The 12,352-nt window shown below is 37.8% G+C and overlaps 1 protein-coding gene across 7 annotated transcripts in view; it reads right to left on the reverse strand.

Moving 5' to 3' along the window:
• FER (FER tyrosine kinase) overlaps positions 1 to 12,352 on the reverse strand; it is a 202,338-nt gene that overhangs the window by 134,521 nt on the left and 55,465 nt on the right. For all 7 annotated transcript variants that reach the window (XM_087741585.1, XM_087741584.1, XM_087741581.1 and 4 more), the window contains one exon: positions 8,379 to 8,568. In XM_087741585.1, the coding sequence (XP_087597711.1) occupies positions 8,379 to 8,568 (190 nt within the window). The remainder of the gene's footprint in view (positions 1 to 8,378; positions 8,569 to 12,352) is intronic.

A 12,352-nucleotide genomic window follows, 5' to 3' on the forward strand; every position in this document is an offset into this window, starting at 1 on the left:
AAGGCCTTGAATCATTTTTCCAGAATGACACATTTCCATGCATCTCGGCTGTGATATTCCAAGCTTTCTTTCTTCTTAGGATGAGGACATTAGTTTCAGAAACTCCTGGATATCTACTATTACCTTCATGCAAATGTCATTGCCTTTCTCACACTACCCTAACACAACAGTCAAATAAGTTTTTTGTGGCCTGTTTCTGCACCTCCCTAAGAAGAAGCTGAGATAAGTAATCCTGGAATTTTTTGACTGGATTACTGTGACTATCACATCTTGTATGGGACTTTCATTTTCCCTACCATTAAAGACTTCTTTGAGCTAAGAACTTCAAAGGGTCTGTTGGAAAATGGGCTTCACCTGTTTGGATGTTAGTATCTAGTATTCTTCATGGTTTAGGTTATCCAAGACATCTACATGGGACCGGCAGACATGAATCACAGCTTGATGTCAGGCAGGATACCTCAAGCAATCTAAAAATGGCATTAATGTTGATGTTCAGGCAGCTGGATCCCAAGTTAACCACAAATGTTTTGCATCTATCTTACTGCAGGATGACCCAAAGAAAAAAAAAATCAGTGATACCTGAAACATGCTATTTCAATTTATCCCATTGTTAAAGATCACCAACAGTAAAAAATAAAAAGGAGACCAAAAAATTATCTGGGATGTATCTTAAGGATAGTGCTCTCAAAAACAGATTAGATTGCCATTCTGGTTTCTCAGTCTGCAGCAGGTAGAAGCTTCTCCACATGGCAGAAAAGAGCAGAAGCCACAAAGCAAATCATAAAATCATACACTTCAAATCTGGCAATAAACTACCAGTGGCACTAGATTGATACCATAAATTCTAATTCCAAGAAATATTTTATAGTAGATTTTAAGACTTTTAGAAGCATAATAATTGCGTTTAAGAACAAGGCTATTTTTAACCAGCCACTTAAAAAAGAAAAAAAGAAAAGGAAGGAGATGATTTAAAGCAGCCAAATTCTATCACGTTATTTCCTGTGTGTTGCCTAGAGGCTATGAGAACTTAATAGTCACACTAATTCGGTCCCATTGCTATGAAAAAGATGCAAGAAGCCAATGGTGATAATTCTGGCAGAGAATTACCACTTTCCTCCCAGCACACAGAGAAACATTTCAACATATACTGAAACATACGCTGGATAACAGTATGTGATTTCTGTTAAAAAGGGAAACTTCTGAGTGAAGCTTTCACAGAGAAGATTTTGACTGAAATAACAAATCCCCAGTGGGTATGCAATGCTGCAACACTACTATGACGAAGCCTTCTTCCTCAAGGAAAACTGAAAGCTCTTGAAATATTTTTGGCAGTTCAAGACAAGTATATGTACTTATCTCAAGTACATACACCCTCCTTCATATGGAGAGGGTTAACTAATTCTGAATATTCTGAGAGTTTTGTTTATTCTGAACGAGTCACCTCCCTCAATTCCTCCCAAAGTTCGCTCACACTTCTAATTTTGCCTTTCCCCAAGACTAGGTTATTGCTCAACACTTTTTGTTAGGTAATATGCTAACCTTAAGAAATACATAATTTCTGAGTCTTAGTCTATGAAAAGATTACTGTCAGATTAATATTTCACTTCAGAAGATTCACTGGAAAGAGGCCTGACAGCTCCACTGGCCTCCCATCTTGTAAATTCTGGACCAGTCAGTAATACCCATGTGGGACAAAGTACAACTGAGTTTATCTATTACCTTTTGGATTGTTCTTCCTCTGATGTCTGTCAGGCAAGTAGGATTTACAAAGAAAAGAAACAGAAGCTAGAATATACTCATAATGCAGGAGGAACAGAGTTCATCCTCCACACTTCCTAGAAGAATCTGACATTTGGAGCACTTTTGCTCCACATTAAGATTTGGTGGTAAGCCAGAAACACAGGTCCCAGCCAGCAAGCTTGGAAAGAGGCCCAAAGCAAAGATCGCTTAGTTGAACTTCAGCTGCCCAGGCATCCAACAAATACAACTGTTTATTTCCAAGTCTTTTATGAATTAATAGGCACAATTTCTACAACATGACTGCGCTGGCAGTGTTTCCTCTGCTGAGACAAAAATAAGAGACAGGATAAGGATACCAATGCTTCACAGGCTTACTTTGGCCCTGTTTCTATTAACAGAAAACTTAAAATACTGGAATAGCACAGTGGAAGTCTACAAGGTTTATAAATATATAAATAAAATAACTGGGAAGGGCTCTCCTACCACTTCCTAATACATGCCTTCATATAATCTTAGTTTTACATAAATGTCATGAGCCACAAATTAGTAGATAATTACTCACATGGACAGATAAACAAGGGAGCTGTTGGCGATGCATTACAAAGTGTAGGAATGTTCCGATTCTTCTGAGTCAGTAAGAAAAAAAATAAAAATTTCATCTCTACCATCAAGCTTTCTGCTACTGCCGCAATGTCGTGTCACAGAAGCTAACCATTTCCCTGCATCTGTTTGAAAATAAAGATCCTATATAGCCTGAGACTGTATGGGAAAAGGAGACCCTCTAGAGTGATGGTATATCGCTCAGCGGGTTATGTTTCAGGGCCTTATGATACATCATCTAAAATGCATTTAATGAAGCATCTATAATCACACAAACAACTCCTGGAAATGCTCTTTCATATCTATGTAACTGACTTTAAAAAATTCAAAACACACGAACTGATTAAATTGGTCAATTATGATTTTAGTGAGAATCCTGAAAATATTTGCCTCAAACCCAAACCTGCAGAGGAAGACTCTAAGACTATTGATTTGCTGATCACACCATTAGAAGGAGCACCGAGTCATGGATTCTAGAAAGCAGGGATGGAAATATAAAGCATTCTCATTAGGAGAATAAAAAAGTACTTTTAGAATAATTTACAAATAATGAAACCAGCACTTTAGCACTGTTTCATGCATTTAATATTTTTTCTTCCATAACCACCGAGAACTTTTTTTTTATTTACCACAATCTTCACCTAAAGCTGGCTTATCTTACTTTTAAAGCAATCACTGAGAACAGGATCTCTGAAGCCTTTTAAAAAGGCATGACAAATAGTAAAACCAATTAGATATGCAGTGAACTTTTATATTTTTTTCTTTTTGGATAATTCTGCTACAACAGGCAAAACTGAATTCAGAAATGTAAAATCTCTTACTAATACCTATTTTCTGTTACCCCACTGTGTACAGTTTTCAGCATGGCACTCTCCAGGAATGATGCATTAATAATAGTCAGATCCATCCCACTGGCTGTCTCATGGTATCATGGTGCTTCAGCTTCCTTTTGCCCTGTGTACCTTTCATGAGTTCACGTTATCAGAGACATTACTGTCTCCTCCTGACTCATCTGTACTCCAGAGCCTTCCATCCTGACAACCAAGCTGGACTGGAAGTCCTTTGAGGAGCATATGGAGAAAGAACAGTGACTTTGTACTGTTGCTCCATGGGCAATATAGCTGCACAGCAATTTTAATTGGCTTACATGCTGTTGAAGACCATGCATTAGGGTCTTTCTACATTACTGTTGTATTTTATTATTTGTACAAAAACCTCAAAAAATCAGAACAAAACCAAACCACCACTTCAGATTATTTAGATGTTAAATAGATGAGAACACGCTTTTTTTTTCCTCCATATTTCTGTGTCTCATATGCCTTTTTTAAACATATGTAATGATGAAAAATGTTGATTATTCAGTCATAACTAGTTTTCTGGCACTGAGCTCCACCTGCTGACAAGTCTTTCAAGTACTGCAGAGATCGCATACCAAGTCTCAGTTTTACCAGTGGTTCCGGTATAATGCTGCAGTATGTAAAACAAATCAATATGAAACATTTCTATAGTGAGAAAACCATACAATTTTAAATACATATTTTTAAAAATAATAGGTGTGCACCTTTATAATATTTGTTTTTACCATGTAAGGTAAAAGGAGAAGACATATTAACGTAGCATACAGATTTCACTGTATTATTGCTAAAAAAAATTAATTACTGTTTTACATTAACTAAATCTATTGCCAGGCTTAAGCAGTCCCTGAAGATTTCCTATCCTGTAACTATTTCCAAGTCAATACTGATGTTGTATTTTTGAAGTCTTACTATGAAATGAAAATCACCGTCATTGTACTTAACTACCTGAGTAAATGCTAAACTGGCACTGCAATATTCCAAATATTCCTGATGTCTTTATTTCTAGTCAGATCACTAGACATACAAAATTTTTGTTGTTGTTGTTTTCTTTGTTTTAATTATGGTGGACTACTGCCATGCTCTGTTGATAATATTAATAGCAAGAATAGCATATGTATCTTAAGACAAATGATAGGCCATACATCCATTGACTTGAACATCTAAACACTGCAAAGTTAGTTCAAGCTTCCAGTTATTGGTTGATTTTTGTAAAGTGGCATAATATATAACAATTCGCATAATACAATATTTTGGCAAAAAACCAGCTGTTTACCAGGAATAACCAGCTTTTTCTTTGTATCTATCTCCTTACTTTAATATAAGTATAGAAGAAAAAGTTAACTATGATTCTCCCAATTACATAGCGCATAGTATCATAACTGCATAACTCTAAAGATCTCAAAGACATTATCTTAAACTTGTAGCATCTTCAGCATTAAAATTATCTGTCTTGCATGGTTATCTCAGTAAAAATGTATAAATGCTAGAAACAAGAAAATATGTTTTATTTTTCCACACATGATGCCAAAATTGTTACATGCAATGTTCAGGAATGGCCAAAAATAGAACTGTTTTAGGTCTTTGCTATGCTTTCATGATTGAACAAAACAGAGTTATCCAGCAATTTCCTTTTTTCTTAAAATGTGCACATGAACACCAATACACAGCTAACATTCTACAAATACCAAAATATATTGACCAAACCAAACCGTATTGAAGACACTAATAAAATATGAAACTTCCTACAGATCACAGAAGCAAAAAAACCCAAGGAAACAAAGCAAGTTATAACACACACACTGTCTATAAAAACACATCAAACAGCATTTCAGAATTTCATTCCTTGTTAGTATTGTACATTCTATTGTACTTACCTAATGTAAGAGATGGAAAAAAAACAATTTGCATACTATAGAATCATAAAATGCTTTGGGATGGAAGGGATGAAAAGGTTCAGGTTGGAAGAGACCTTTAAAGGTCATCTAGTCCAACCCCCCTGCAATGTGCAGGGACATCTTCCACTAGATCAGGTTGCCCAGAGCCCCATCCAGCCTGCCCTTGAGTGTTTCTAAGGATGCGGTCTCCACCACCTCTCTGAGCAACCTGTTCCAGTGTTTCACTACCCTCATTGTAAAAAATTTCTTCCTTATATCCAGTCTGAATCTAACCTCTTTTAGTTTAAAACTACTGGACCCCTTGTCCTGTTGCTACTGGCCCTGCTAAAAAGTCTGTCCCCATCTTTCTTATAAGCCCCCTTTAAGTATTGAAAGGCTGCAGTAAGGTCACCCTGCAGCCTTCTCTTCTCCAGGCTGAACAACCCCAGCTCTTTCAGCCTTTCCTCATAGGAGACGTGTTCTAGCCCTCTGATCATTTTTGTGGCCCTCCTCTGGACCCTCTCCAACAGGTCCATGTCTTTCCTGTGCTGAGGACTCCAGAGCTGGATGCAGTACTCCAGGTGGAGTCTCACCAGCATGGAGTAGAGGGGCAGAATCACCTCCCTAACCCTGCAGGCCACACTTCTTTGGATGCAGCCCACGATACGGTTGGTTTTCTGGACTGCGAGGGCACATTGCCGGCTCATGTCCAGCTTTTCGGCTATCGGTACTCCCAAGTCCTTCTCCTCAGAGCTGCTCTTAACCCCTTCAGCCCCCAGCCTGTATTGATACTGAGGATTACCTCGACCCAAGTGCAGGACCCTGCACTTGTCCTTGTTGAACCTCATGAGGTTCACACAGGCCCACTTCTTGAGCTTGTCCAGGTCCCTCTGGCTGGCATCCCGTCCCTCAGGCATGTCGACTGCACCAGTCAGCTTGGTGTCATCTGCAAACTTGCTGAGGGTGCACTTGATCCCACTGTTTATGTCATTGATGAAGATATTGAACAGCACTGGCCCCAGAACAGACCCCTGAGGGACACCACTATTCCACTGTCAAATTGGCTGTATTTATATGATACCACATAAATACTTAAAGAGACATGAAACTTTGTTGTTTCATATATCATATTTATAATTTTAAATTACCAAAAAAAGTTCACTTGTGATTGAATACATGAAAATGTACTTCATATGCATGCTCACAATACAAGCCAATTATGATTTTGTCATTCTTGGGAAAAGAATATGTAAAACAAGTGATTACGATTCATTTCTGAAGAGGAATAAATAACCACACTCAAATGTAGTATCAGACAACATTTAAGTGAACTGCTTTTAGATGAAGAGGAGAAACCTAAACAGATTTATACCAGAACAAACAACAGTCCTCCTGAATTATACCAGTATGAGCATCATCAGCAAGAACATTTCATTTCTGATCATTTAACACCTGTATAATTTTAAGGAGTTTTACTAAAAAAGTATAAAAATCACCAGAATGCTTATTTATACCAACAGCCCATCAGTGTATTATTTTTTCATCTTGAGATACAGTCAAGACTGCCCTCTCAAGGTACAGCAATTTGAAAAAAGTTTAATTTAGAATGCAGTGGTATCTACCGCTTTTTAGTCAATTTTACTAGCACAGGATATCAACTTAATAGTTAAACAGAACTTAAGTGGTATTTGCTTAAATAAGTCTTAAATATAAGTCTTATATAAGTCTTAAATAACTTATTCAAGGGAAATCACCCAGCATGTACATCATATTCCATTATTTTCCATGGTACATACAAATTATAAGACTAAATCCTTTGAAGCCAAAATAGTGACATTTTTTCTTACTCACAGTACATTTAATATATGCAAAAATGTATTTCTTGCATCATTCTAGAAATCCCAGTATGTACCTCCTCCAGCAAAAAAAAAAGATAAATTATCATAGATAACTTTTATTCCAAAAAAAAGTAAGAGGTCAGAAATCTTCACTGTGTATTATAAATATATGCAAGGATTATTTTCTTCCACCCACTGAAACAGAGATTTGGACACTAGAAGACAAACTTTAGTAATCTTGAACTGAGGTGGAAGAATACTATTCTCTTGACTAGACTCATCATCTCAACTAACCCTAACAGACAATACTCACTAGCACTACTACAGGATATTACATGAAATAACTAACAAGATAGCCTACCTCAAAAAGATTCCAAGCCTCCTAATCTTTCACAATCATTATCCTGATCCTTCCTTTCTCCTTCTCCATCTTTTGGTGTTTTATCAGCTCCTCCTAGATCATGACCAGCATACATGCTTTATAAAACAATGTTTTGTACCAGTGAAAATGGCAACCACCTGCTAGTGCCTTGTAAATATTGAAAAGTAATAGTGGAAAAAAGAGAATACTGATGATTAAGTATAAATGTAGAACAGGAATGGAAGAAAAACCAAACTTGGTTCCACAAATAGAGAAAAGAAAAGCATTCCTCTCAGATACAACCATTTCATTATCATTTCACTGAGCTACTGTTCTGTGGGCCAAAAGAAACGGCAGGCTAAACCTCTAAAGAAAACAAGTCACATGCATCTCATATATGTCAAACCTAATCCATAAAAGCAAACACTACAGCTTGTCCCTTTAGTAAACGGGTACTGTTTGTTTGCTTTTTTATGTGGCCTACTATCTCTACACATAGCTGCATACAACTGAGAAAAGGAAGTCACACAAAATATTAGGAAAGTAAAGTACTTATTTAAATTACATGGGGTGTCATCAATAGCACAAAAAGTTCCTTTTGATTATTGAGCATGTAAACATTTAAAAATAAGTTGCAAAGAAACCAGTGTTTGTTTCTGTTTAAACAAAAGAGTAATTACAGTACATAAAATTCATTTCTCAGTTACACAATATGTGCAGTGATTCCAACAGCTTTTACTGTTAGTTTTCTTTCTGCAACTGTGAATGTATTTCTTCAACACAGCCAATGAAATTATCAATAGCTACTCAGTCATGTTTACTAAATCTATTTAAAGATTTACACTTGTGATCATAAAACAATCTAATGAGAATCTAAGCATCAAGTGTGCAGAAGACCAAACCAAGTCCACAGACACACAGATGGTGTTACAAGTTATTGCAACTTAAAAAAATCACACAACTGAACTGTTTTCTGAACAAGTGTCCACAAATGCAAAGTGAAGTTTATTTACTCCAGTCATCCCTGTGAGCATCTTGAGACTCTGATCCCAGGACTAAAGTACAATAGCAAGGCTGCACAATTCAGTAAAACAGATGTAAAACTTACCATAGAAGTGACTGATCTGGCATCTTCTTCATAATTCACTACAGGTGGTGGCTCTTTCCCATCATTCTCTTGAACCTTTCGTTCCAGTAGTTCTTTCTGGGCTGCAAATTTTGCCTCAGAGCATCTTAATTGCTGAACTGTTTGCTTAAGTTCTTCCAGCGCTTGCTTTTGGCTCAGCAAGAGTACAATACTGCAGAGAAAAATAACAAACAATTTAAAAATATACATGGTTTAAAATACATATTTCGTTTCACAAAAGCTAAAAAAAAAATACTCAATACTGGAACCTGTTTTTCATTCTTTCACTTTATCCATTCATTTAACAAAGGTAATTTTACTAAACTTTTATAAGTAAGAGCATGAAAATTCTTCAACAGAATTATTTGTTCAAAGGCATAAACACATGAAGCAGTTCTAGAAAACTTTCAAAGCTACAAGACAATGCAAGCAAACACCTACTTTGCCATTCTCTTTTCTCAATCTATCACAAAAATTATGCCATAATAAATATAGATGAAACTACAATTTTTGTCCATTTTTGACTGAATTTATAAACACTAGGGTTCCTCATCCTTTAGAGAAGGAATACATTTTTAGATTATGATTTCCAGTGATGAGAAATCCACTGCAATCCCCATAGTTGTTGTAATAATAATTTGCACTATTAAACTCACCTTACATCCAGTATAAATTCATCTGGTGTCAAGTTAGAGTTATCTGTTGTCTCTTCTGGACTGAAAGGTCCTCTACTGCCTGAGTATTTCTGGATTGCAGTCTAACATTCTTCTTATGAAGCTAAATAAATTGAACTCCATGAGGAGCTAAAAGCTATTTTTTCTTGTCTTCTGCATGTTTTTATGGCTCATGAATACCCCTCATGCCCCTGAATACTCTAGACAGACATAATTCAAGTATTACTGAAGGACAAGCAGACCACTTAGAACATCTACATGTAGGTGGATGTAGGTACGTAGATGACTCCATCATCCCCAAAACTGCCAAACCCAAAGATGGACAGAAGCTGCCTAACAGACAGAACCATCCACAGTACAATACAGACACCCTTAAAAGCACTCAACTGGAGCACAGCAACATGTGGTCTATAAAAAGATGCAGAGTTCTCACAGTCTGCAAGAACAGATGAAGGAGGTAGAGGGACCAGAACTATGAAGAATAAGGGCAGCATAAAGAAAAATCACAGTATTCTGTTGCTCTGTATCTTCAGGATAATCCCTGGAAGACAAACCTTCCTGCAGGCCCTACACTTGGAGAAAAGAAGAAACTTAAAAGTCATTGATATTGAGATTGTTCCTTCACAAACTGATGCTGAGCCAAATGACTATTCAAACAGGTTCCAAAGTGATATGAGAACCATCTGTCACAAAATCCTCATTGGCAGGAAAAGATAAAAATCATATCCCTATAGATAAGCATTGTACCAAGTCACCAAAGAACAGAACTCCTTACAACCAGCAGGATGATCATTCATGTAAAAAGGATAAGTATGATGTACGAAGACACAATTAGAGGACTTGAAACTGAAGTTTGGCATGAGACTGCACACATTTAAGAGCATCACACAAAGAAATGAACAATTATACTGGCATTATCCTCAAGATATTGTTCTTTCATCTGGTCCTCATTATGAGAGTAAAAAGAGATCACCCTGTGAAAATTATGGCCTTCCACCATCTGCAGGGTTTTGGTAAATAAACATTGGCTAGAATGACAACATCCCAAACACTGAAAGGTTTCAACTCATCATAATCCGGAGATAACAAGACATAACCTGCAAGTTAAAAGTCACAAGCTATTCTCTTTCCTGAACTGTGGCAAGATGCATTAATGTCTAATCAGTTTACCCGAATCCCACATAGAATGCTCCTCATTCCATCTATGCATGCGGAATTAGAACCTATAAAATTATTTGCCTATGGCTTTCATGAGTGCAAACTTTGTAGACCTTGTGGCTAGCAAAAGCTACTAGCAACCCCACAAAGTGAGATCTTGTGTGAAGAATCCTTGCAAGACCAGAAGAGGGCAATGGGTTGGGAAGTGGCAAAAAGGTGAACTGAAAAAACACGCAAATATTCAACATGCTATCATGTCAGGAGGGAAGATGGTATGCTTGACATACACATGTATACATAAAATGTAATTAAAACACTGTCTGTGCTGCAGGTGATATCGTCATTTGAAGGCAGAAAGGGATATTGATGCCAGGACTATAGTACCAATACCCCTAAATATTGATGAGGAACACAAAATCAGAGGCCTGGAGATACACTTCTAATGAAAAAGTGCAGTACGCACAGAGATCAATTTGTAGTGTTGCCAGAATTAGACACCAAGAAATGCTTTCATGTCCCAACTCAGACTGCCACTGCAAAGTCAGTAAACAACTCAGAACTTGTGGTACTGAAGCTGTGTCAGAACGAAGCAGGGAGACAGCTGAAGTTCAAACTGGTTCAAGTGAAGAGACAGAAAACATGATTTTGCAGACTTTTACCATCGTTTTGCCCAGATAAAGCAGACAAGGAGATTTCTTCAGCACTGAAGGGCGAAGCTGAGCACCTTGGGTGCGGCTCAACAACAACATAGGGTCTAGAGCTCTTGCATTTGGAGTGGACCTCCTCACTTTATTTCCTGAAGACAGACTTGCATTGCACCAACAGAATGACCTCTGGCTCAAGAGGCAAGCTTTCATTTATTGCTCAACTACCTTTACCTTTCACCTTGCCTTGCAGCACTGAGGCCAGTGCCATATGCTATGACAGCAGCCAAGAACATACAACAGTTGGACAAGATCTTCTAGGGACTGTAAGTATGTGCAAAAACATCCCGATCACTCTGCACTGCAGTCAAAAGTTGAAAACTGGGTCTGTGGGAGGAAGGCATGACAAATGACAAATCAGAACTGAGGTGATTTCAGGGAAACTTTTATCTTACAACTAGAAATCTAATCCAGATTTCATGCCTTTTAAGAAGACCTACAGGTACTGGTGCAGTCTGAACTGAAATCATCTCCTCAACACTGCAAACACCTGCTACAGGATAAGTCAAAGGAGCCTACCCACAGCGAGAAACACAGGGATGGTCTGAACTATTTTCAGAGAGAACTGATAACAAAACAATACTGAAAAAAAACCACCACAAAACTCATCTAGTTCAAATGCAGTTTATCCTTTAAGTATCGTGTAGCAAGGAAGGCAGGTCAAGAACCAAAAAACTGAAAAATATACTGTTAGTACATGTGAACACCAAAGGAAAGTATCTAATCAAAACATTGATATCACATACATACATAAAGTTTTGGATATGAATGAAATACTATCCAATGTATCAAGTGACAAGATGCCTTCAACAAAGAGCTTCAAGACTTCTTCAGTGAATGAAGACAGGATTACCTGAGGACTTGCATTCCAATTCACTGGTATTGTAAACTAATATTTATGACCAAGTTAGTAAGGTTATGACAGCTTGCAACAATTATTGAGTGGATATACTGAGTGCAAATATTGAGTGCAACAAATTGAGCAGGGAAGTAGACACTCTGGAAGGGAGAGCCACTCTGCAGGAAGATCTGGATAGGCTGGAAGAGTGGGCTAACAAGAACCTTATGAATTTTAACAAGGACAAGTGTAAGGTCTTGCACCTGGGAAAACATAATCTGGGAGTGCAGCTCAGACGGGGATCCACCTGGCTAGAGAGCATCTCTGTGGAAAGGGACCTGGGGGTCCTGGTGGACAGGAAGCTCAATATGAGTGAACAGTGTGCTGCTGCGGCCAAGAAGGCCGATAGGTTGCTGGGTTGCATCCAAAAGGGCATCACCAGCAGAGATAAAGAAGTCATTATCCCACTCTACGCGGTGCTTGTCAGGCCACACCTGGAATACTGTGTACAGTTCTGGTCCCCGTTATACAAAAAAGATGTGGACAGGCTGGAGGCGATCCAGAGAAGGGCCACCAAGATGA

The sequence above is a fragment of the Nipponia nippon genome, unplaced genomic scaffold (genome assembly GCF_047370975.1).
Source record: "Nipponia nippon isolate SJK-2023a ecotype South Korea unplaced genomic scaffold, ASM4737097v1 scaffold_8, whole genome shotgun sequence".
NCBI lineage: Eukaryota > Metazoa > Chordata > Aves > Pelecaniformes > Threskiornithidae > Nipponia > Nipponia nippon.